The sequence below is a fragment of the Rosa chinensis genome, chromosome 5 (genome assembly GCF_002994745.2).
Source record: "Rosa chinensis cultivar Old Blush chromosome 5, RchiOBHm-V2, whole genome shotgun sequence".
Taxonomy (NCBI): Eukaryota; Viridiplantae; Streptophyta; class Magnoliopsida; order Rosales; family Rosaceae; genus Rosa; species Rosa chinensis.
In genome coordinates this window covers 38,809,528-38,836,596 of record NC_037092.1, presented here as the reverse complement: position 1 = coordinate 38,836,596, position 27,069 = coordinate 38,809,528, and the positions used below count along the sequence as shown (strand labels likewise).

Genomic DNA, 27,069 nt, shown 5'->3' with positions numbered 1-27,069 from the left:
AATTGACTAACAAGTTAGGTATCTTTCAATATTTTCTTCTGATAAAGATATGAAACCAATATACTGAAATGAATTGACTGATAAGTGGATTACCTTGTGAACCCACTCAAACTCCCCGCCTCTAGGATCAAATGTCCCGTGCTGCAGACTGATCAATTTAAGGGTAAAACGAGGACCACATTCCTGAGTGTTTAAGATAAGAAAGACCGTTAAGATCTACATTTATAAATGATACAATAAAGAATAAAGAAATAAACGTAAACTGCATGCTATGGTAAATGTGGCAATACCCTGCCTTCCTATGTCACATAAATGGACCAAGAACGAAACATAAGGACATTTCAAGTGGTGGAGGAAATTCAGCCAGGGCCCTAGGCCAAACCAGATCGAGACAAGAAAGCAAATGCAAGAGGAACAAATAAATAATTGATACCAACCTGTAGGCGCGCAAATGGTTTTGCTTCAGTAATAGCGTCAGCTTTGGAATCCTTGGTCTTTTTGCCCTTTACTTCAGCCTGTTTAGTCTTTTTGGTTTCAAAAATGTACCTGAACACATAGAAATTAATGACATTAGTAAACAAAAAGCTCTACAGCAAAGGAAAGTATATAAGATCACAAGTATAAGAAAGGATCACTGCAAGAACTAAAAATAGCAAAGGAGGCACACTGATGATGCCGGAAGAATATAAAATCTCGTTGGTTGTGGAAAGTTACAACTCGCCGACCACTAAAATTTGGTTCTTGAGGGAAAAGTGACTGTATTAATCTGAAGAAAGTAGGTGAAAGAAGAAAACCATTAGAAGCTTGAAGGTAATCCATCCTTACATAAGAAACCACTTGAAACTAATTGTACAGGGAAAAAAAAAATGAAATTACCACACTGTGTGATGAGGTGTATTTGAACCAAAAAGTCCAAAATGCATCTAATATAATGTGAGAAAAAATTTCGAACAAGTTAAGGATTTCAACCTCCCAATATGATGACCAAGGCGTGTTGTAAAGTTGTTTAATACAAGCTCATGACTGGTTGGATTTCCATGATTCTGCAGTCATGCCAAATAAAGAATAAGGAAAGAAAATGACAGTTAACACACCCTACATTAATTCCCCAGAGATGAAAAATTAATACTTTGCAGAATTTTATTCTTTTGGACTCTTTCAAGATTTTTAATCTCAATGACTCCTCTTTTCACCAACTGAAGAAAATAAAAACCTTTCATCGCAATGTGTGGCAAAATAGTATAAAGATGGTATACTGTTTTGATACATGCAACATATAGCAACGAACCTTGATATCCTTCCGTAAAACAAGCTTTGAGAGCTTAAAATGGGCAGTAGGTCCATTAGGTAAGCCAATAATTAGGAGAGCATCTGAAAAATGATTGTAGTAGTTGAAGTCAGATAAAAAACAACAAGGAAAATATGGGGACGATCTCATTTCACACAGAATTTAGAAGTTAAAGACATCAGAAGCAAAGTCTGAGAGACCAACCTGGTTCCCGGTGATTGGTATGAACAACAATTAAAGAAGTGAATTCCTTTTTATTTGCATACTCTATAATCTGCAACAATGAAAAAGATTACATATATTAATTGTTTGAACTCCATGTTTGTTACATTGAAAAAGTGAAAAACAAATTGATAGAAAAGACAGAAATGGTACCTTTTTCAAGTCATAAGTGTCTCTTTTATAGTACTGCGCATTTGGGATCATCGAAAGTAGTTCCTCTATAAAAGCAGGACCCCTCTGAAAACCACCAAAACAACAAAAAGCATAAACCTTAGCACACATTGGCAATCACCTTGTCATAAAATATATCAGTTCCGTAACCAACAAAAGCTAAAATGACATTGAAAACAAGTAAAAGACCAATACATACAGAAGAGTTAAATCGGCAAGTGGTGATCAATATCTTCGGATTCGATTCACGCTTCAAAACCGCACTAAACTCATCCGCATCATTTATAACAAACAACTGCAAACTCGCTAATAACCTGCCACCATATATCTCATCCTTCTTCCCAATTAGTACTTCCCTCTTCATATGCTTTTAACATCCTATTCAATGACCACTTGCTAATTTGCAGGGATAAGAAATCAAAGCGACATTCTTTCATAGTTTCTGAGTTCAGTATTCTTACAATCATCTTCATTGAGCACCATTTCAGCACTTCCTGCAGTCTCTCCCTGAACTTCGAATTGGCACTGATCATTTGCGACTTCATCGTCTAATAAAAATAAAATTGAGTTAATTGAGTTGAATGCAGAAAACGATTTTATTGTTAACACCCCCATGGCATTCATGCCTTATTTTTATAACTTAAGACAAGAAAAAAAAAAGTACAAAACCTCAAATTGCATATAAAGCCAAATATAGCAGATATATGCACTGGCATAGGAAATTTGAAAATGTTCATTATTCACTACCAAATTTTGTTCACTAGGGGACACCATGAACAGATTGCACAATAAATGAGGTTTATATGCGAGTTTACTATGCTACAAGAACAACTAAAGAAGCTTACCATTTAATTAATCAAAACCATCGGTATTAGAGGGATCATCCAAATCCTGATTGTTCTTCACCTTCTTTCCTTTTCCTTTCCTCAGTTTCTTTGTCTTTTTCTTGTCATTGGCCGTTTTGGTCGAGTTATCTAGTGCAATGACAAGAGCAAACCGCACTGAGTTCATTTTGAATGCAAAATTCTGACCAAGTAATTAACAAGTTAACATTTAACAAAGCTAGAACTCCACTTTACCTTCAATAGAGATCTGAACAACTTTTCTCGAATCACCATTGTTTTCTTCTCTCTTTTTCTCTTTCTCATCTCTGAAGGTCCTGAACTTTTATCTGGAAACAATTCAACACAATATCAACTTTTTTATACTTTATTCTCTTCTCATCATAAACCTACAGAGCAAAACTTCAACTTTCCAGGCAGAATTATCCAAGTGTCTCTGTCTACTACATAATGGACATCAATTACGTACACACATTCATGTATTGGTTTTTGTTCTAAAATCCAAAACCCTTTCTCTACTAACTTCATTCTACATATTCCCAGAAGCATTCAAGTCAATTCAAACAGCAAAATGTTACTATAACAAAACTTGAATCAAAGTGCAAGAGATTAAAGCGACGAACCCTTTTCAACAGGCTCCAAATTTCTCTGGGTAAGCTCCTTGTTCTTCTTCTTGTCCTTGACTCCTATCTTCTCTCTGAGTAAATAGCTCAACTACAGAACTGAGACTACCTTATCTTACTTGAAACCAATGCAAAGCAAGAAGAAGAAGAAGAAGAAGAGGGTATCTAAACCTTAAGGAAACGAACCAAAATATGAGACCAAGTTCTGAACTTAACTAAACTTGACTGATTTCGCAGGTGTTGCGTGTCTTTGGCTCATGGATTGTCTCGGATTCGAGCGAAGATTTCGACCAAGTGCATCGATGGAGATTCTTTTTAGGGTTGAGTTGGGGTTTGGCCAGAGACGAGTAGACTTTCAAGAACTAGAGAAGACGACGGCATTATGAGGTTTTGATTAGAGTTTGGTGGCTGTGATTGGATTTGGTGGAAGAAGGTGTCGGAGCCAAGGCACGATGTTGAAGCCTTGAAGAGGAGTTGAGGCTTCTGGGAGAGAAGAGAATAAGAGAAGAAGAGAAGAAATACCCCGTCTGGAGCTTGCAAAGAATGAGATTTATCTTCTTTCTGGGGCAGAAGAAATACCCTAATCGAGTAGAACCCAACTCGATTGGTCAGAACCCAAATCCCTCATTTTAGCAGAATGAAAAATCCCCAAATTGAACCCAACTCGAACCCTAATCGAGTAGAACCCAAATCGAATAGAATCTAAATCCAAACTTTGAAAGATGGTGATTTGTGATGGCTAAGTGTTTTGAGAAGATGATGAAGAAAAGCTCCAGATTTTGCTCGAAGTGAAGAAAAGCTCGGGGTTTCTCTCTCAGACATGAAAAATGGCCAAGGCATTAAGTGTGCCCTCGAGTTGCCTAAGGCAATAGGCAATAATTTTTTTTTTTTTTTTTAAGTCTGACAGACAACTTATAGATACGTTTACGTTGTCTGATTTGTTACATAGCTAAGGGAATGAAAGATGGAAATTTCCTGCCTTTGCAATCAAAATATTAGGTTTCGCGCTTAGGCTAGTCATTTCTCATTCACACAACAGAAATAGTTCATTCTGTTGTTGGAACTTGCAAGCATAACAAACAATTGCAGCCGAATTTTCTCGTTTTGGGGGGAATGAATGTCATTTTGGAGCCATTTCCAAATTTTGTTACTCACTTACACAACAGAACATTAAAAACCATTGTATGATCATTTGCAGGTATACTCCTACAACGGAAGTAACTAAACTGTTGTCCAATTTAATGGCATCTAGGGTACAATTTGGAGCCAAATTTGACTCAATAGTAGGAGGGAAATATGCCGGTCTTTTTTTTTCATTCAGACAACAGATAATCTTTCTTTCCGTTGTGTCATCAGCTCCTAACTAGAAGTTTTAGAATTTGAGCATCTTTATACAACGAAGATTTATTAAATGTGTTGTATGATTCAATTGTTGTCAACAGACAATAGAGGATTTGTTCTCCGTTGTGTGATCACTGTTGTGTGATGCAGTTTTTGGTGTAGTGAGTGCTGTGAAGGAGGGGAACAAATAAATATGGTTACCATTGATTATATATATGTACACATCAAGAGAAGCAGTTGCAGGTGCAGAAGGCCTGAAAGGGAAGCATATAACAGGCTCAGTGGCTCATTCAGATTTCTTCTCCCTTGTTTTGGGTATGCTAATGCCATTAAATAAAAAATTTCAATGTCATTGTACATATTGTCTTTTGGAAAACACATAAAACAGTATTTCTCATTATTCATAAAAGACAACAATAAATTTGGCCATTCCGGTAAGCAAAAGGAAGCTCACCTTTGCACCTTCAACTAATGAGCGATTAGAAGAAACACTCTCAAGGTCCTTAATTTGCAACTCTGGACCAGATAAATTTCCCATCGGCTTTTGGTTTTCTTGTATAAGATTATTCCTGGATTGCTCCAATTCCAACACCTGCCATGCTTTGGCTTTAATTTCCATATCAGAAGAAAGGACAAAAACGTTCTGTGCACTGCTTGTGACAGATATAAGGAGAACAGACAGACTCAATACAAACCTATGCTACAGGAGATAAGAGAAGCAAAGCAATACACAAATTCCTCTTTACTCAATAAATTAGGTAGCATGTAGAAATCTGGTAGATCAAAAACCCATTTAGTTTGAAGCGACCAAAATGGTAAATTATTTGGACCATTCAAGCTACATATATACCTGTGCTCGTAGTCTAGCAATATTATCTGTCTGAGTTGCTATCATTTCTTTAAACGAATCCTGCAAGAACTACATGCTCAGGGAAAAAGAAGTCTCTGAAATGAAATATAATGTAACGGACGTATATACATAAAATGTCGGTATCAAATCAATCATGTTATTCTCAAATTATTTGTTTCTTTTTAAAAGTCCAATCTACTACCATCGTTTATTCTCAATTAATTATTTGTTTCTTTTCACAAGAACAAGAAGAAAATTTCTAGTACTATTCAGGTGTTGATAATAAAGAAATACAATTATGGCACAACTGAATTCCTAGGCTTAATACATTATAATTATCAATAACAAACGAAAAGAAAAATACACAGTAATTACCTCCTTTAGAGTCCAGGTATCTCTATCACTCTGTAGATGTTTAATCTTTTCCTATAAGCTTGCCTGTGCAACAATTTAAAGTAAGTTTGGCAGAGGCAAAATAGGAATGAAGGGCATCAAGGGAGGCCAGACTGTCATTAGTTATGGGATTACACAATAAAAAAGGGGGGAGAGGAGAAAGGATAACCTCTTCAGATTCCAAAGTGGACTTTTCAGCTACTAATCGACTGATTTTCTCCTCCAACCCAACCTGCAACTAACACACCTTAGCACCAAATCCACTAGTTTGCAATTTAATTTGTTTAGTACAAGGTTGCTCAAAAAACTAGAGCAACCATAATTACAAGCATGCTTGTGAGAAAAGTCACATCTTCTCATAAGTGGACACAATTAACTTTCTCATTCCCCAAACCTGAAATTCCACTTAAAAAAAAAAAAACTCTTAGTTCACTTTTACAGCTTTGTACTAACAAAGGCACTGTTATACAAGAAATAGATGCCCTTAACTTTCTCTCCCTAGGCATTTAGAAATGCAACCCCTTTTTCCTTTTTGGGTTCCCAGCTATTAAAAGTTCACCTTCAGTGTAAACCAAGGAATTTTAGGTGTCTCCAAATACAATGTTAGTATAAACTTTATGGTTGTTTTGACGAAAATAAGAACTGCCATGGATACTTTCACTAGAGGATGGTAAAAGTAGGAACCTAGTTTGTTGCAGGACTTGAACATCATCATAGTTGACAGGAGTTCTTCTACCAGAGTCATAAGAGCCCACAGAAAGGTGATTTGATGAATCTTGATAAGCCAGCAATCCGGCATGATCATATATTAATTTGAGAGGACCATTCAGTCCAGAAGAGGAAAATGCATGCCTAAATGACAAACAACAGCCTAATCAAAGAAGATCACTACAGATAAAATGGGGGGTCAAAATAAAGTTAAAACTATCAATAGGTTAATACTATATCTACGACATGGAAAAAGCAACTATGCATATCAGTAGGATGGTGGCAACAAGAGCCCGAGGGAGGTGATCATGTTCTTGGAGGAACTAAGTGACTAGATATTTACAAGAAGATCTGAGTGGCCATTGGATTTAACAAATTAAAGCAGACGTTTGAAGATGAAATATAATTTAGCTCAACTGTTATGTGTGCCAAAGCATCAAACACAGTTTAACTTAGAACTTACCATTCAACTCCACCAAAAAGATAGAAATCCTCAACAGGATAATATTTATAAGATGCTGAGAGAGATGACCGTATTTTTGGAGGAACTAAGTAACTGCACATACGTACAAGCAAATCTCAGCAGCAATTGCATTAAGCAAAATAGAGGTGAGCGTTTGCATATAAAACATAGAGTAGCGAGAAAAGACAGAGTTTCCAAGTATCATACATGATGGTAGCGTCATGAAAACAACCAAGAGAAGATTGATACTGTAAAAGTCACCAGCACGTTTGACACTGACAGACAATATTGAACTTGGAACTTACCCTTCAACTCCACCAACACAATCAAAATGATCAACAAGATGATAGTTATAAGAATTAAGAAGTCGAGTAGGTGATTGCATTCTTGGAGGAACTAAGTGACTGTGGTTGTTGGAACAAGAAAGTAAAAGCAGAAGTGCATAACTAAGAAGGCTAAAACTCAGATCTTGATTCAGGAGCATATTTCACAGTAAGTTTAACAAGAAGTTGAAAAAGTAAATTCCTGTTTTATTGTAACTCTTGTGGTAATTGCATATGTGATCACAAGAAGGTAGAAACTACATAATATAAACGAACAGACCAAAGAAAAATGCAAAGTTAAAGTTGATACACTGGGCCAAATCAAAGATTGAAGTCATATATAATACAGTTTTATATTCACAGTTATAAGCATAGTTGAAAAGTATGTAAAATAAAAAAAATAAAAACCTAACATATTCCTCTGATTCAATAATACTACACAGTAGAAAGGACATACCTGACTACTTTCAAGGAACACATTGAGTGGAATTTCTTATATTTACATCTCTTGACACAAAGGGAGGGGATCTGGTCCCACGCGTGTCTTGGAATAACCTTGGCCGTAACTCTAGTTCCAGAATTACGAGAAACAACAAATGATGTGACTGCAGATGGCCATTGATGTACAGGGACATCATTATTTTCTAACAAGGGTCTCTACTGTTAGTGTGAGTCATCGTTCCCTATTAGGAATAGACTATAAGGGAATATATTGTTGTAACTACTTACCTTGTATATGTTGTGTAGTACAGTAGTACACAATAGTTGTAGTACGATTGTAGTCTGTTTATATACACCACAGAATGGGTGTAATAATATATCAGTAAATTCATTCTCTTAACCTTGTTCTATTTGACTTGGTATTAGAGCAAAGATCCAAAGGACTTTGTCTCTTTTTCTTCTTCTTTAGTTTTCTCTCAATACGAGGAAGACAGTTGACTTAGAACCTTATGTGGGTTAGACGACGTCGTTCTCCAACTGTTGGCAGACGTCTTCATTCTTCACAGTCAACTTCCTTATCTCACAGCTACGATTGGCTTCGCCTTCAGCCCAAGGCCGCCGTTGCTCCTCTAGTCCAGACGGCCTCGTCTTCAGCCCAAGACCGCCGTCACTCCTTTTGTCCAGTCGACTTTGTCTTCAGCCCGAGACCGCCGCCGCTCCTCTCATCAATCCAGATCGTTCCTCCCTTGATTACCAGACCATAATCGTTCCTCCCTCTGTTCAGATCGGCGTCGGTGTCTCTGCTCAGCCGCGTCGCTCTGTCCACATCAGCGTCGCTCACTCAGGAGGATTCCAGATCGATTGCTTCCTGCCCAGTCGACGATCCTTGCCCAAACTCGGGACTATTCCAGATCGATCTCTTCACTCAGTCAACTCAATCAGTGAGTCAACTCGTCTCAACTTGGTCAACACAGTCAACCGAACTCGGTCAACCCATTTAGCTTAGTCAAACAGGTTCAAAAAAAAAACTGTTACTATTCTTATTTCCGCTGCAAACTTTGGGATTTGTGTATTTTTCTATTGTATTATTGCAATGGGTGGTGATGACAGTGAAGGTCAGAGTTCTAAGACCAATGAGGTCCAGAGGGTTGAAGTCTCTGTCAAGAGCTCAGAAGGTGGTTCTTTTGGGGGTACCAAACTCACGGGTACCAATTTCCGAACATGGAAGCAGATTATGTCTGTTTATCTCCGTGGGATACACAAAATAGGGCATGTGACTGGAACAATCAAGGCTCCTAGTGAAGATGATAAGGAGGCCTATCCTAAGTGGGAAGATGATGATGGGTTTGTAATGTCAATTCTATTTCGAGCCATGACTGATGATGTGCTACAGATGGTGGAGGAATGTGAAACTGCTGAGGCGATATGGAAGACGTTGAGAGATCTCTATACAAATGAGTCTGATTTTATACAGGTTCATGAATTGATGTGCAAAGCTGCAGGAATGCAACAGAATGAGACCAGTGTCAGTGTTTTTTACCAAGTTGAAGAATATATGGGCTGAAATTGATCAGAAGCATCCTTGCAAGATCAAGAACCAGGAGGATATTGCATGGTACCAGAAAGAAAAGGAACTTGAGCGGGTTCACGCATTCTTGCGAGGATTTGATGCCAAACATAACAATGCCAAAGAAGAATTGCTTAGAATGCCAGATCCTCCTAGCTTGACCACAACTTTTACATACATTCGAAAGGATGAGTCTCAGCAAGAAAGTCTCAAATAGGCACAAGTTGAAGTATCCAGCCTAGCTATTCAGGCACCAGCACCTTTTCTTCAGCAGCAGAGATCAGTCCCAGTTCATCAGCAAGGACCTCCACCAGGCTTTGCTAATCGTCCTCGTCCTTAGTGTTCTTATTGCACCGATGTTGGGCATATTCGAGAGACTTGCTGGAAACTGAATCCACACCTCAAACCTAAAAAACATGGTTATCATCCTAAGGCAAAAGCAGTTGCTGTTCAATTGGTCCAAGAACCAGATTTCTATGGAGTGGCTGGACAAGATCATCATACAGCAGGTGGGGCTACTCCTACAGCCTCTATAGCTAGTCGGGGTAAGATTGGTATGGCTTTAAAGGTTTCTAACTTTGTTGGTTCTGATACATGGATTATTGATTCTGGTGCTTCAGATCATATGACTTATGACAAATCGTATATTATTAAATTGTCTTCCCCACCAGTGTCATATTACTCCCACTTTAGAACTTCATAATGTGTTATATGTGCCTGACTTATCTCATCACTTGATATCTATTCCACAGTTGAACGCTGAGTATAAATGCTCTGTAACCTTTTATCCTATGTATGTGATTTTTCAGGATCTTCTCACCAGGGAGATAGTCGGTTGGGGGTATCTGAGGGGCAGGTTGTTCCATCTAGATCAGACATACGCAGGAGAGAAACCAGGAGCACAGTTTCGAGCTGCTTTGACTTCGAATTCTGATAAGTTAAGTGAAATTTGGTTGTGGCATCGCCGTTTAGGGCATCCATCTTTTAGTCTTATGAAAAAAAACCATGCCTACTCTGTTTATTGGTGTGGATGAGTGTGTTTTACATTGTGAAACATGTGTTTTGGCCAAGAGTCATCGTGCTACTTATTCTCCTAGTGTTTCTAATAAAAGTGTTATTCCTTTTGAGTTGATTCATTCTGATGTTTGGGGACCTTCTAGAGAGCCCACTGTATCGGGTATGAGATACTTTGTGTTGTTTATTGATGATTGTACGAGATTGGCATGGGTTTCCCTTCTTAAAACCAAAGATCAAGTCTTCCCTGCTTTTCAAACATTTCGTAATCTTGTTCAAACACAATATCATAGCACCATTAAAGTCCTTCGTTCTGATAATGGGGAGGGGAGTATGTTAACCATGTGTTCCAAGAGTTTTTTAAAGCCCATGGGATTGTTCACCAAACCACGTGTCCGCAAACACCAGAACAGAATGGAGTGTCCGAAAGGAAAAACCGTCATTTACTTGATATGGCTCGTGCCCTTGTTTTTAGTGCTCATATGCCTAAGTATCTTTGGGGCGATGCTATACATGCTTCCTCTCATGTTATCAATCGTCTTCCATCTAGTGTCCTTCAGGGAAAAGTTCCATTTGAGGTTCTCGCCTCTCATGTCTCCTTACCATCATTTCATAATCTTCCAGCTCATGTTTTTGGTTGTATTGCTTTTGTCCATGTACCAAAAAACCAGAGGTCTAAGTTGGATGCCCGGGCCATTAAGTGTGTTTTTGTTGGCTACAGAGGCTATCAGAAGGGGTACAAGTGCTATCATCCACCAACCAGAAAGTATTATGTCACTATGGATGTTACTTTCTTTGAAGACATGAGTTATTTTTCCTTTTCCGATACAGCTCTTCCGGGAGAGAATTCATATTTTGAAGAGCTATATCATGGAGAGGGGGAGGAATCAGAAGGAGAAGTCACACAGCCAGGAGGTATTTTGACGGATCCGGTTGAGACTATTAGCACGCCACCTCCAGCAGCAAAAGCTCCAGACATCCAAGCACCAGTTAACCTCACTCAGAATGAGGTTGAAGACATATCTGCCCCTCCTTCCATCGCTTCTACCCTTGACCCACAGCTTCCTGGTAGTGAAGATTACCCATTTGAGGTATGTCCATCCACTGATACTAGTAGTAGTGAGTCTAATGTTGAGCAATATGTGTTACCACATAGGACCACTCGAGGTCAATCAGCCAAAAGATATGAACCTACTCTTACTGCCAAATCAAAATACCCAGTAGCCAACTATATGTCCACTAGGAGGTTGTCTAAGTCATATGAATCATTTGTGAATCAAATATCTGCTGTATCAGTACCTAACAAAGTGCAGGATGCATTAGGGGATCCAAAGTGGAGGAAAGCAATGGATGAAGAGATGGAGGAGTTGCAGAAGAACAATACTTGGCAACTTGTGCCTCTACCACAAGGCAAGAAGGCTGTAGGTTGTCGTTGGATGTTTACCATGAAGCATAATGTAGATGGATCAGTGAATCGGTACAAAGCACGTCTTGTAGCAAAGGGGTTTACTCAGACGTATGGTATAGACTATGATGAAACTTTTGCTCTTGTTGCCAAGATGAATACTATTCAGGTTCTGCTCTCCTTTGCTGCTAGTTTAAACTGGCCACTCCAACAGTTTGATGTCAAGAATGCATTTCTTCATGGAGAGTTAGACGAGGAAGTGTACATGAGCCTTCCACCGGGGTATGTAGTTGCTTTTCCTGGTGATTTTGTATGCAAATTGAGAAAATCTCTGCATGGTCTCAAACAGTCACCTCGTGCTTGGTTTGGAAGATTTTCACAGTTCATGCGGAAGGTTGGTTACAGGCAGAGCAACTTAGACCATACCTTGTTCCTCAAGCATCAACAAGGGAAGGTAACGGCTCTAATTATTTATGTGGATGATATGGTAATCATTGGTAATGATATTGTTGAGATGGATAGACTACAGAGACAGCTAGCTTCTGAGTTTGAGATGAAGGACTTGGGTGAGCTTAAGTACTTCTTAGGAATTGAGGTAGCCAGGGGGAGAGAAGGAATCTATCTGTGCCAAAGGAAGTATGTGCTTGACTTGCTGATAAAGACAGGTTTGTTGGATTGCAGACCTATTGATACTCCTATTGAGTAGAATCATTGTTTAGCTGAGTATCCAGATCAGGTACCTACTGATCGAGCTCGCTATCAGAGGTTAGTTGGGCGCTTGATTTATTTGGCTCATACTAGACCAGATGTTGCATATGCAGTGAGTGTGATGAGTTAGTTCATGCATAATCCGAGTGAGAGTCACATGGATACTGTTATGCGAATTCTGAAGTACTTGAAGTCAGCTCCAGGAAGGGGAGTACTGTTTTCTAAACACAACAACATTCTTGAGGTTTGTGGCTTCACAGATGCAGATTGAGCTGGAAATATCACAGACAGGAGGTTGACATCAGGTTACTTTAATTTTGTGGGAGGTAATTTGGTTACATGGAAGAGTAAGAAACAGAAAGTTGTGGCATGTTCTAGTGCTAAGGCTGAGTATAGAGGTATGGCTCATGGAGTGTGTGAATTGTTGTGGTTGAGAAATCTGTTACGTGATCTGGGTTTCTAACTCAAAAATACCATGCAGTTGTATTGTGACAACAAGGCAGCTATTGACATATCACAGAATCCAGTACAGCATGATCGTACTAAGCATGTGGAGGTTGATCGTCACTTTATAAAGGAGAAGCTAGATGCCAAAATTATTAGCTTTCCTTTTGTTCCAACTGAAGAGCAACTTGCAGATATACTTACCAAAGGAGTTTCTAGGAAGGCGTTTTATGACTCACTAAGCAAGTTGGGCATGGTTGATGTATATGCGCCAACTTGAGGGGGAGTGTTAGTGTGAGTCATCGTTCTCTATTAGAAATAGACTTCAAGGGAATATATTGTTGTAACTACTTACCTTATATATGTTGTGTAGTACAGTAGTACACAATAGTTGTAGTACGATTGTAGTCTGTTTATATACACCACAGAATGGGTGTAATAATATATCAGTAATTAAATTCATTCTCTTAACCTTGTTCTATTTGACTTCTGCCACCATTCCAACCCAGAAGAGATTAAGTGGACCTCGCAAAAAACAATAGCTACCAATATAGGTTATGACATTTGCTAATCACGAAAAATTGAGGGGCCTTGAAATTTGAGCCAATATGATTCTCTTACAAGCCAAAACCAGTTGCTTTTCTGCAATCACATTTTGAACGAACTTCTACTGCTTTTCCCTTAAATTTGCATTCACGGCCGAGTCTATTCTCCTTGCCAATTCTTCAGCTGCTCCAATTGTGTTGGACGGTCTATACCCTAGTAGTTCAATCTTTGGTTCGTAGTGTAAGTCCAGCAGACACATAAAATCTGTTATAGTTTCCGAGCCAACTGGTAATCCTCTGTTCATCAGCTACTTCAAATCGTCCACAGGAAGATTAAAAATTTTCATTGCCTATATATGAATTGGCAGCACATAAATATTTGGCAGTTTATACACTTTAATTCTACAACGAAAGAGAATATACACAGAAACTCTTATGAAAGTTACATACAGCCTCTACTAGTCCAGAAAAAGATGGGTGAGAGAGGTCCAACTCTGCACTGATGCGTTCTTCATTCACCTAAAGTGAGGAACAAAAAAGATCAGAAATATATCCTAGTGCAGAAAGTGTATTCTCTTTTTGGCTTGTATCTAATTTTGACCTCAAAGAATACTAGCAAGCAACCTTCATTTATTGCAAAGTTATATATTGTATGTGCTGCATACCTGAAGCTTTGATATTCCCTGAAGTGTGCTTTTGTAGGCAAGAATAGAATGCCTTAATCCTAAATCCATGTTCCTCAAAACAGATGAGTCGATCAAGTCTCGCTGTAAGTACATAAACATAGTAAAGATATCATTTCCAAGAATAGTCAAAGAAACCATATTTCCCAACAAATCATAACCGGTATATACAACAAATCATAACCGGTATATATAACAAATTGCTATATGGAAGTAAGTTGGCAGATACATTCCTTTGGAGTGTTATTCTTGCAACTTAAAAAAACCTTAAGGACTTGTAGGGAACAGAAACAAGTTGAAAGGAAAACTGAAGTTCTTTTTAGCTGCAAACATGAAATAGGCAACTTCATGCTCGGGTGATAAAGATTGGCATTAGCCACACCAAGATTGCCTTTGCTGTTTTCAAAATCAATAGGGTTTACTTTTTGAGGCATTGTTGATGAACCAACCTCACCGTCCTTAGTTATCTGAGCAAATTTTTAACACAAAATAGTCATTTTGATCTCTTGTTTAAAAGGAAAACAATGTTTTCAATGTCACATTATCAAGACTCTCACCTGCTTAAACTAACATAGGGATTAAAATTCAATCCAAGAGATGCTACAAACTCTTAAGCAACTTGGGGCCAATTAATATTAGGATATGCAACAAGATGAGTGTTGTAATTTCCAAAAGCACCAGAAACTTTCCCTCCTAATCTCACAGCAAAAGTTGCCATTTCTTTCCCCACAGTTGGTGCATCAAGCTACAAGATGATAAAGATTCAAATAAATGTATTAGGAGGTATAAATGCAAGTCAAAGAAAATTATGACAAAAAACGTGGTTGATTTACAAAAGTTAACTCTAAGAAAAGTTCAAAGAGGAAGTGTACAGGCAATAGAAATGAAAACCTAGTTTCCTAAACCAAGGATAAAGGAATTTCAGTACATGCAAGAAGCCTAAATATGAGCATTGTACGAGACCCCCTAGGAATATGAGCATTGTCCTTGGCCATGTTACATAGAGCCTGAATCAAATCATCCATGAAAGGGAGTACGACATTGTTCATGGCTCCTTCTAGCATTAATGCATGGGCAAGATTGTTGATATCCTCAGATGTGCAAGCAAAATGGAAAAATTCAAGCACCTTCAAAAACAAAACAGAGGATAAACGTTCAAAACAAAAAGCTATAAATTTGAATGATGTAAATTAGAAGGAACAGTTTGTTTCACATTTATAGAACCCAATAAAGCGAGTTTCAACCTTAGCTATTTCTTCCTACAAACTCGCATCTCTATTTGAAGAAGTACTCCACCACTTTCACATCATGGTTGGTCTCTTTCTCAATCTTCTTTATTTCTAGTGCATCACTGATGCTAAATCCCTAAATCAGTCCTTGTAAATATGACTAAGCATTTTCACTAAAGCTAGGTAGCTCTGTGACTTGAAGAATTTGTGAAAGCCATAACAGCCATTTCAAAAATCTAAGCCATAACAGCCATTCCTGGAATCAGTTCTTGTAATGTTTCTATGATGCAACCATTCCAATACTGAAGCTTCACGCGAAATCTAACATCCCAATTTTTTATAAAAAAAAAAAAATCAGTTAAACTGTTACCATCACCTTCCAACTTGCAAAATACACGAAAAACAGGCAACATTGGTCAGAAATAAAAAAAAAAAAAACATTTTTTTTAGCTTTGAAATAAAAATGGCCCGAGTCTATGCCCAAAATGACAATTACAGCAAAATATCTCAGTAACCAACTATATCAAAAGCAAAACATGAAGATAGTAAAGCAAAGTAATGAGTACTAGTTATGCTGGGAAAGAAAATGAAAAAGTAAAGCAAAGTAATTTCAGAAGCTTAGAATTGAAGACCAAAAGAGTAGCTTGGTCCTCATAATTCCATGTTTGCACCAATCAATTCCATCTTCAAATGTAAATGAAAATTGCAGCTATTCATTCTAGCGGTTATGCCCATAGTCTTGCTCACACTTGCAAGATTCCCACTCAAGCCGGTTCATTCTAAACCTTCACTTCACACTATATCTTTCATAACTTTTATTTGGGTCATGAACACATTGGGCCAAACCTAATTGTTTGATAAAACAGGGTAAGTGGCCCACCAGCCCCAAACATGTTAATATAGTTGGAAATGCGGAAGCCAAAGAAATTGCAAACCGAAAAAAAGAAAGTGCATAGCAGCAGATGTCCTATAGATCTAAATTTTCGTTAAAGAGCAAGAGCAAGAGCAGGAATGTGGATGAAGAAGACAAGGCAGAAAAAGGAAGAAAAGAGACTATTCAGCGCTGTTTCTTGGTGGCTGCAGGGAAGTGATTGATGAGCACTGTGCACCAGGAAAATAAGGCCTACATTCTCAATGACGATCACTCTCTATACCTCTGCTTCGGTGACTATGAAGAGGGTAACAAGGTCTCTTACACCATTCCATCACTCAGCTAGCTTGCGCGAACTGTTTTTTTGCTTCATCTTCTCCATGGAAATTACAACTGGTTACTAGGTTATCCGGCGATGGTCTTCCCCGTTATATGGGTTGCGACGTTTGGGGCTCCAAAATTCTCCTTAGGGGTGGCGCAAAACCGGGTTATTTGCATCGTCCGGCACGAGGGCTCCCCATTACTGGGTGTTTCATGCATCACCAACTCAGAAAGATCTACTGTTTTGAGACTACGAAAGAGACTCATCAAGTGCTAGTGCCGCTCCTTAAGAAGATGCTGAATGGGAACATCCAACCCCGGTTGGTGGAGGTGGACAACAAATTATACGTTATCGGTACATCATTATCCTCTTTTGAGATGTTTGATGGCAATGATTGGTCTGAACTGACACTACCTCCAATCAGATACTATTTTTGTTTTCCCTTAATTTACACACACAGACCCAGCTTGTCGATTCGATATATATTATGCAGTTGCAGGCACAAATATATTGGTTTCTGATGATGGTTCAAGCTTTCGCTTTGACACAGCTGACCCCAACCAAGGCTGGAGGAAACTAATGTCGGTCGATCAATTCTGTTTTCAGGGCACATGTTTAGTTGTGAATGACGGTAAACAATTTGTTCTTTTCACATTCCAACCTTCTGATGGTCAGCACATATCAGTGCATCTGATTTCATATGACTTCAATAGCTTTACACAAGACTACCTTCAAGTGCAGCTGCCTTCATACTTAATGGAATGCAAAGGTGATCATCTTGGTGATTTTTCATTACCTAATTATATGCTGGTACACCTAGCAGATAACACCATTTTCCAATCATTAAAAATCAATCGAATTCAAGAAATAGTGATACCATCATGTAAAGCGTGATGAGGAGGTCGAGTTTCATACCTCATGCATACCAAATGGTGGCCGGAAGTGGTCGAAGAACAGCCGAAAAAACACGAAGCTTTCCGGTTTCGATTCTCTTTCCACAGTTGCTGGCTGGAAGATCTGACCTCAGAAAGACATCGGCGACAAGGAGAGGAAGCTATTGATACTAGCACGCCGTTGTGATGTGGCTGGACGGAAAAGTTCTGACCGGGTCGTCTTCTCAGGTCGCCGAGTTGACAAAATGGGTCACGTGTTCTGAAGCTTTCTTGAGGGTTATGGGTCGTCTGATATGATCTGGGACTTATATTGTCATACCCCGTACCCAAAAATCTTAAATTGTTACTATTTATTGCTAGTAAAAGACGTTACTTCTGGGGTTTACGTATTACATTTTAGTGGATGAAGAGTTGACTTTTTCTTTGACCCTGTAATTTGAAAATTTTTCTTGTGGATGTTATAGAACACGTCAAACCAAGTTCGTAGACACCCAATTTGCTTAAATCGGAGTTACGACGGAAAAGTTGTGATCCAAATAACCTAAGTTACTATTCCTAGCTTGGGGTTATTTAGGGGTTTTCATTTTTGGGAGGAGAGAGAAAAGTATTTGAACACGCCGTACGGACCCAAGCTTCGACTTCCGGCGATTCCTTCGCCGTCCGACCACCATAGGATACGCCACTGACCATAAAACACTTCTCTCTTCCTCCTCTTCCATCTCTAGGTAACCTTGTTTTGAGATAATTGAAATGACAAGTTTCAGATCGGGTTTTTGTGTTCTTGGTTAGGTTTCTGATTTCCGGCTGTTTTCGATCAGAAATATTTGTGGGTTTGGTTGCTGGTGAGGTGTTGAACACATTCCTAACCTTTTTGCAGCTCGATTTGACCCGTGGAGAAAGAAATCAAAGGTGAACAGTGGCTCCGGAGTTCCTTGCTTTTAGGTTGATTTCCGGTAAATTTGCTTCGAATTGGTTGTTGTTGCAGGTATAAATGTTGTTGGGCTTGTTGTGGAGGTTGTGTTCATGGAGGGTGCTTCGTCAGATATGGGTGTTGGTGCTGTGCCGCGTGAAACCCACTCGTTGCCACTAGTGGTGGCACGTGGTGGCGCATGCTGCCACCCAAAAATGCGTAGTTTCAATTTGTTAATCATACCTTGTGTTGGGGTTCGTTGACTACCCTTGTTATCATGAAATTTTGATGTTTAGATGTTGCTTAAGATTGTTGAGATTGGAATGATTGGATATGTATAATTTTGTTGAGAACTAGAATTAGTGAATTGTTAAGAGAGGGTTTTGGAAATCGTCAAATCGTTAAGAATAATGGATTTTGAGTAAGATAAATTCTAAATCAGAGGAGTCTGATTTTATGGGAATTGATGAGTGAGTGAGTTGTTAGGTTTGAGAAAGAAATTGTCGATTTTAAATTATTCCCCTTTTATATTTATTTATACGCTGCCAAATTGTACAGGACGAACTGAGTCCTTGAGCGAGGAGGACCCCGACAGTCAGCATGAATAGCTGCAAGGCTCACCTGTGAGTGGACTTTTGATTTTAATTAAATTATGCATACAGTATTGATTTTTGAGAATGAGATTGATTTGTGACATGGAAATAAATCTTTATGCAAATGTGATTCTTGTTTTGAAAGAAAAGAGTTTTAAAAGGAACATTTGGTAAGAAAGCTATTATCGGCGCATGTGCATGTTACCTGGTCGGCAGTCTCCTCCAGATAATAGTCTGGTCAACAGTTCCCTCAAGGAAATATTCTGGTCGGCAGACCCCTCCAGTGTGTCATCTGCTAGGTAGTCCCCTCCAAATGGCATGAGGTGGTTAGTTGGCAGTCCCCTGTAACTACCTGTGGTTAGTCGGCAGTCTCCTCTAACCACGGCCTCCTAGATCCTAGTCGGCAGTCCCCTCTGATGCGTCATCTGGTCGGCAGTCCCCTCTAGATGGCATAAGTTGATTAGTCAGCAACACCCTCTAGTCAGCAAACGTTTTACACAGAAAGGTTGATTTTAAAGGAAGTGAATTTGGAATATTTCATAAAATGGATTGCATGCCAGATTTCAAGAATGAGAAAATGGGAAAGCATTTCAGCTAATTATTTTTGTAAATTACTTTATTTTTGTCCACTCACTCTAATGGTTTTTTTTTTAAATGCTTTTCGCTGGGCCTTTCGGTTTCTAAATGCCCAAATTTCAGATTTGTCGAGGTCGCATCCAGGAAAGTGAGGTCTAGGATCCAGCGCTTCCGTTTAACCGTAGGTTATCATTTAACCTACCTATGTATGATATCGGCTTAATTTCGTAGTACTGCTCTGATAACCACTTTAAATTGGAGAAATGTTAATATTTGAGTGTTTGGATATTATGGTTGTGCTAAGGTGAAATTATACTGGGAATGTAAAATATACCTGGAATGTAAATATTTGGAATATTTATTTGGTTGTGAGGTCAGTTGAGTTTCATGTCCAGGTTTTGTAAACTTTGGGTAGTCCATTTTAGAGGAGGTTTTGCCTTTTTTTTTGGTAAAACTTCACTAAGGTGGGCGCCGCAGGCTTGGTTCAGGTTTTAGGATGAAATCTAGGTCGGGTTCTGTCATATAGAATTCTCTTCAATGAATTTTAACTGCTATGATGAAGAGTATGACAAGTAGTGGCCGGGAATTAGGGCAAATCGTTAACCCAAAATTGAGGCAAATTGCTTGGACGATGATGAGTAGTGGCAGGGAAAGTGCATGTGTTGTGTGTCAAGCAGCGGCAAGCTGAGGAGCAGATGACATGGGTGCCCTAAGCAAATTTCTGGGTCCCCAGATCATTATGCTGGTGGTTGTTGTTGTGGTGATGGTGGTGGTAGTTGTCTTCGTGGTGGTTGGGCGCCGGAGGATGGTAGTACTTGCGACAGATCTTGGGGCAATTGGAGTGAAACCTGGCGGCCATTCTGACTCCTTGATCCAAAAACTCCACAAATTCATACCCATCTTCGCCAGAGATGGTCAGAGATAGAGACGAAACGAGAAGAGTTGAAGGTAGGGCTGTCACTTGGTTGATTTTAATCGGTTATAGGTATTACCAACTTCAAAACCAAAGTTTTCGATTTTAAAACTGAGCTATCAATTACCAATCAAAATTATCAGTTTCTAGACATATCTACCAAATTCGGTATTTTGGTTTTCGGTATTACAAACTTAAGAACATCTAATTTTTTGTAATATAAATTACAATGAACAATACTATATTTTTCAATTTTATAGTCGTAAACCTTGTAATTTTCTATTTATTATAGCTTTCTTTTATACATATGACATCAAGTGTTAACAATTTTTAATAAAACTAGGTTATTTAACAATCTTTGACTAGATTACTTAAAGTACATGTACTATTAATGTAGTAATGTTTATACTGTTATGAGATGTTTTTATATTTATTTCTTAATATACATGTATGAGTATTGAAAACTATAATATATAAAGCTAATATTTAGATAATCGGTAGATTCAGTGTTTACCAAAATCAAACCAATTTTTTTGGTAATTTTCGATTTCGGTTTTATCAGTCTCGGTTACGAAAAAATTGGTTTACCAAACTTAAAACATCAGTTGGTATTCGGTTGGTTTGGTAATTACCAAATCAAGTGGAAGCCCTAATTGAAGGCAAAGAGGAACTAAGAAAGAAAAACTGAGGGGGCAAAAAAAAGAATACAGGGTAAATTGGTCATTTTATGATGAAAATATGCCTGTTACTAGCTTCCGTAACAGAGCTAACGGCCTTGGGAACATATATTTGGTCGGGTACGAATCTCAGGTACCGTTATGACATTTCTGAAACTTGATGTACTGAAATTTATAAAATAGGATAATTCATGTACCATTTGAATCAATTTCCCTAAATTAAAATTAAATGGTAAGCGTGGGAGTTTTTATTTTTTTAAAGAAACTACGTGGATTTATTTGGGTCGTGATTGAACACATTGGGCCATGATATAAATTAAAACACATCTTCATAAATGATACTTTTATTTTTTATTTTTTTGAAAAAGAATGACTTGCGATTCTGCTTCTTTGCTTGAGTTGGAGAGAGAGAGAGAGAGAACATGGGTTCGGGAAGATCCTGTATATCTTATATATATATATATATATATAATTAAGCCAATTCTCAAAGGAAATTGTTAAATTTTTGAACTACCATATTTGTCTTCACATAATATAGATATTAATAAATAAATTATTTCTATATGATGATAAGATAGTCAATTGACTATGTCATATTTCAAAAATTTGCAATACTTTACATTAAAAAATGAGAAACTTCCCCAACATCAGATAATTTTTTTAAATTAAAAATATTAAATATAAAAGTCAATCGACATGTGCTCCACACATGTTAAAGAGCTAGTATGGATAATATCTGGGTAATTGCTTTTCAATTCGTGCTTTTTGCTCGTTTTTCCTAATCTATTAAAGGTTTGGTTTTTGTGGATTTATGGTTTAATTCACAATTTATTTCAGGTCGTCGGATATTATATTTAATCGATTTCTCAGGCTTTCAACTTTGTGCTTTAGCACCGTTTTGGCTTCTCAGTCACATACACTTTGCAACTGGATTGGGCTTTGCAGAAAAACACAAGGAGACCAACAAGATTCCAGAAGCTCCAGAGCTTCATCCGTCTCAGGTATTAAGATTTAGGGCATGTTTTAATTCAATCCCAATTTAAAACCCAATAGCTCATTTAATTGTTTCATGAAAATTGCGGGAAGAATTGTTAGAAATGCTTACATGATTTCTCAATCACTAAAGTATTGTAATTTAGGGCTCAGTTTTACTTCCTCAAATTCAAAATTTGACTTCAATGACATGAAAACTCAAGATTTATGTTTGTACTGATGATTGATACTTTGATAGTCTCTTACTCTGCTGTTTGAACTCTCTTATCGAATTAAAACATGCTGGATTGATGGAGATAATAATGTCCAATGATTGAGTCGAAGGTTATATTGATATGGGATTTATAAATTTCTTATTGATAAAGTGGATATCCAAGAATTAGGTTTGTAGTGATTCCTACAGCTTCTAATAATTAAAAAAAAAAAAAAACTTCTCTCTTATCTGTTAAACAAATCTTTAGGATAAATGTTTCGGTTTGTATATGCAAGTCTGAGAAAGACTTTAACATTTTGATTGAACTTTCTGATTATGTTGAGTATTTATCTGTGTTGCAATGATACATGTTCAATATACAAATGATTTTATACAAATCTATAGCTGCAGATACATCTGATCAAGTTTCTAGGTGGGAAATAGTGATTTTATATAATGCGTATTGTATAAGAAGCATCTTTCATTTTCAACCCAATACAGAATTACCTGATGTGTGTTTGTAGTTTATTGTGTTCAATGACATTGCCAATTTGATGAAGTTATGTTTTTCAATAAATACCATAGAAATTGGTAGAATATGGCGTGTGAAGTAATATCTTTTAAGAACTCTCTTTGTACCAGTGGAGAGCATAAACTTTCTTCTCCAAACTGAATATTATACTTTCTTTTGCTGATTGGAAACACATAAATGCTATATGTATGTATGTGATTTATTTGTAACTTGTTTTATTTTGTCTTTTGGGATCGCAGGGTTTTTGGAGTATATTGGATCTATAGCCTTCTTTATCCTCTCTTTTATAAGCTTTCGTGGAGGAAAAAAAAACCGATGCTGCGGGTTTAAGCACTAGTGTAGAACAAAAGTGCAGCGGCCAAAAAAATTGTAGAGCAGCAGGAATGTCATATAGATCTAAATTCCTGATAAAGAGCAAAAGCAAGGGTGACAAGAATGTGGATGAAGAAGACAAGGTGGAAAAAGGAAGAAAAGAGATTATTCAGCGCTCTCTCTTGGTAGCTGCAGGGAAGCGATTGATGAGCACTCTATGCCAGGAAAAGAAAGCCTTCATTCCCGACGATCATCGCTCTCTATACCTCTGCTTCGGTGAGTACGAAGAGGGCAGCAAGGTGTCCTACACCATTTTATCAGCCAGCTTGCACCAATTGTTTTATGCTTGTTCTTCTCCACGGCAATTACAGCTAGTTACTAGGTTTTCCGGCGAAGGTCTTCCCCGCTATGTGGGTTGCGGCCTTTGGGGCTCCAAAATTCTCCTCGGGGGTGGCGCAAAACCAGCTTATTTGCATTGTCCGAGTCGAGGCCAGCCTGCTAGTGGGTGTTTTATACATCACGAGGTCAGAAAGATATACTGTTTTGAGACTACGGAGGAGACTCAGGTACCCATGCCACTCCCGAAGAAGATGTTGAAAGGGAACATTCAACCCTTGCTAGTGGAGGTGAACGGCAAACTCTACGCTCTTGGTAAATCATTACCGTCTTTTGAAATGTTTGACGGCAATGATTGGTCTGAGTTGGCACCACCTCCACACGGAACTTATTTGTGTTATCCCTTTACACATTCAGACCCAGCTTGTCAGTTCGATGTATACTATGCAGTTGCCGGCACAAATATATTAGTTTCTGATGGTGGTTCAAGCTTCCGCTTTGACACAAGTGACCCCAAGCAAGGCTGGAGAAGACTAATATCAGCCGACCAATTCTCTTTCGACCCATTCTGTTTTAAGGGCACAAGTGTAGTTGTGAATGATGGTAAACAGTTTGTGCTTTTCACATTCCAGCCCTCTGATGGTCAGCATATATCAGTGCATCTGATTGCATATGACTTTGATAGCATCACACAAGACTACAGTCGTGTGCCGCTGGCTCCATACTTGATGGAATACAAGGATGATCGTCTTGGTGATCTTCCATTACCTAATTATCGGCTAGTACACATAGGAGATAACGCTGTCTGCCTTCTTATGTCTAAACTCCTCCCCAATGGAGTGGATGAGAGGAAGAAGAAGATGATTAGGTGTGTTGAATTCGCAGCATTCACATTCAAAGTCAGAGACAATACTAGACTATCCTTAAAAATCAGATTCCTGCCTCATACCTCAAAGCTCATATATGATGATGACAATGATGATGATATGGACATGGCTTCTAGGACTGGACAGATGCTTGGTGCCTTCTTGTTGTAAGCAACCTATTATCCTTCCTTTTTGCTGCTTACAGATTCTTTATTAATCTCTTGTTTGCTTGCATTTGATGGTTTTATTAGCTTGATTGTGTCTCAATTTTCTCAAAGCTTACATTTAACTTCATCTAGACCAATAAAGGATGATTTTATATTCTAATGTTCTGCCTTCTATGGGCATTGTAGTTTAGTCCTTCCCTAATACAATGCAGTAGTGGTATGGCCTTGGGAATGTAGAAACATGAAATACATGTGAATTGTTTTTTATTTTTTTGTGGTTACATATGCATTTCTTTCTGCTTCTGGTAACTGTGTGTGAGATAGTTTATTTGCTTGTTATAAAAGAAGTTCGGATCACTTTCCATTTTGGTGCCATACGGATAGTTAACAGTTGCTAGTCGCAATGAAGGACTAATAATTATTTGAAACTAACTAATGGAAAAGCTGATATGCTCCTAAGGCTTATTCTTAAGACTTGTCCCGGACTCTAGTGTTGTGGCCTAAACTGTACTAAAAATCAACCTATATATGTTTAGCCTTTTTTGGGATTAAGCAGGATAATGATTTTTTTAAAAAAAAAAATTTTAAATTTTCTTAATCAGAAGGATACTCAATCTTACAGGTAAAGAATGCTTTTTGTTTTTCCCCGGAGCTAACAACTCAATATGATAATAGTTGATTCTTTTTTGTCTGTTCAGAATCACTGGTTAATAATTTAATAGAATCATGAGCCCAATAAGCCTCAACAGTCATTTTTAGCTTTATCGTTTGGATCTCCTTTATCAATGGTGAACTCTTTGTTATTTATACGGCTCTAATAAGCCTACAAGTTTTAGTATTGGAATTTCCTGCCTATTTCAAGTTGGCTCTTGGCTGAATGAATATACTTTAGCAAATTGGAAAACTAGCCATTTGGTTTGCTCTATTTGCTCCATTCCTTTTTTGCTTTCATTTTTTTTTTTTTTTGGTGGGCAAGAATTGCAAAGGATGTGATCAAGTTCTGTTATTTATTTGCAACAGGGAAAATTCTCAAGTGAACAAGGAGGACCTTGCAGCAGAACATTAGAGTGTAGAAGGAAGATATATGTCACAATGAGGATGGTATGAACCAATTCCATAATTGATGCAAACTTTTTTGTACCTTCAGACATGGATAGTTAGATGACAGAAATGATCTGTTTTGGTCAGTATATATAAGCACAAGATGAAGTGTCTTACTGTTGCTTTCAGGGTCTAAGAACTATCTATACTGATGCTTTTTTGAAACGCATTTTCTTTTCTTTTGGTGGGCAAATTGCAAAGGATTTAGTCAAGATTTGTTGTTTATTTGCAACATGGAGAACTTTCAAGTGAAGATCAGTCATAACTCACAAGAGGAGAACCTTGCAGTAGAATAACTATTGGAGTGCACAAGGAAAAAGGTTTCTGTGAGAACTAAAACTTGTATTATCTCCTATCTAACGGAAGCTAATTTAGAGTTAGAAGTTTTAAAACTCAATGTCAATAGTTCGCCACTTAAAACAGGTGCGGTTGCCTGCCATGTTGGCTTAGTCTTTTCTTCAGAGGCTGAAGTTCTTGTTTTTTAAATGAAGCTTGTAATGCGTATATGTAAACTATGCATGTTCAGACTTGAGAAATTCTAATCTTAGTAGAGGTGCTACTGGGTAAGGGACACTGTCCTAGTACCTAAAGTTGGTTTCTTACTCTACTATTTTTAGATATTGCTCCACCATGTTAGCTACTTATTATGTGGTTTACTACTACGTTTAGGTACTTTCTAACTCCTTGCACTCCAACCACCACAAGTGGTCGAGTTGGTAAGAGCCTCCAGGTGTGGAACCCCCATACCCGGGTTCGAATCCCGCCGACGCTTATTGGAGTTAAATCCCAATATATTCTTGGTGGCCAGGGGGTAGGAAGCGTTCTGACAAGATCCCCCGAGCACGGATTAGTCTCTGGGCCTAGGAAGCCTTTGTGGACACCGTGTGATTGAACAATCAAAAAAAAAAAACTCCTTGCCCTCCATCATCTGGTGCATTATCAGTATGGCCTTTTTTATATCTACGATTGTTTGCATTTGGTATGTGTTTCCAATTCAATAAATGATATGTGATAAATGATTTTAGATTTTTGTCAAAAGAAGAGGAAAAAAAGGAGGTTGTATTATCATGCTCATCAATTCCTTTTTACTCGCATTGAATATAAAGATTATAATGTGAAAACTTAATAGTTTACATGAATAAATAGATGAGATTGATGACCGATACAACACCGCGTACAGCCAACTTATCGTTTCATATATGGTCTAGTCTGCGCTGGTTTATCTAAGTTGACCAAATGCAGTGTTCAGCATCATCATGTCTATCAAGTTTCATCAAATTCTCAACTCGCCTCAAGAACAACAAAGCATAAGGTTTTGAACCTAGTAAAAGAAAAAGTTACAAAGGAAAGACAACAAAGATGATCGCTTAACATATGCAAAACTACGTGCAACCAGAAAACTGGTACTATGACAGAAGTGCTTCTTTGCCGTAATAGAACTGGCAAAGGCATTTAGACACTGAGTCAAAACTAGCGTACCGTTGTCACATTTGCATCATCAGCTGCTTGGTATCAGCTCTACAATGTCTATTAGCGTAGAAATGTTATCCGTCC

General features: G+C 38.0%; 1 protein-coding gene and 1 pseudogene across 1 annotated transcript; both read right to left on the bottom strand.

Moving 5' to 3' along the window:
- Nucleotides 1-612: 612 nt before the first annotated feature.
- Nucleotides 613-2,199, bottom strand: LOC112203793 (ribosome production factor 1). Its single transcript, XM_024344713.2, has 7 exons — nucleotides 2,143-2,199; nucleotides 1,881-2,059; nucleotides 1,664-1,747; nucleotides 1,493-1,562; nucleotides 1,289-1,371; nucleotides 970-1,043; nucleotides 613-766 (listed from the first exon to the last, which is right to left on the bottom strand). Exons 2-7 carry the CDS (start codon nucleotides 2,043-2,045, stop codon nucleotides 613-615), a joined length of 630 nt encoding a protein of 209 aa, XP_024200481.2. The 5' UTR covers nucleotides 2,046-2,059; nucleotides 2,143-2,199.
- An 11,271-nt stretch (nucleotides 2,200-13,470) lies between these two features.
- Nucleotides 13,471-18,065, bottom strand: LOC112203792 (annotated as a pseudogene).
- Between the last annotated feature and the right edge of the window lie 9,004 nt (nucleotides 18,066-27,069).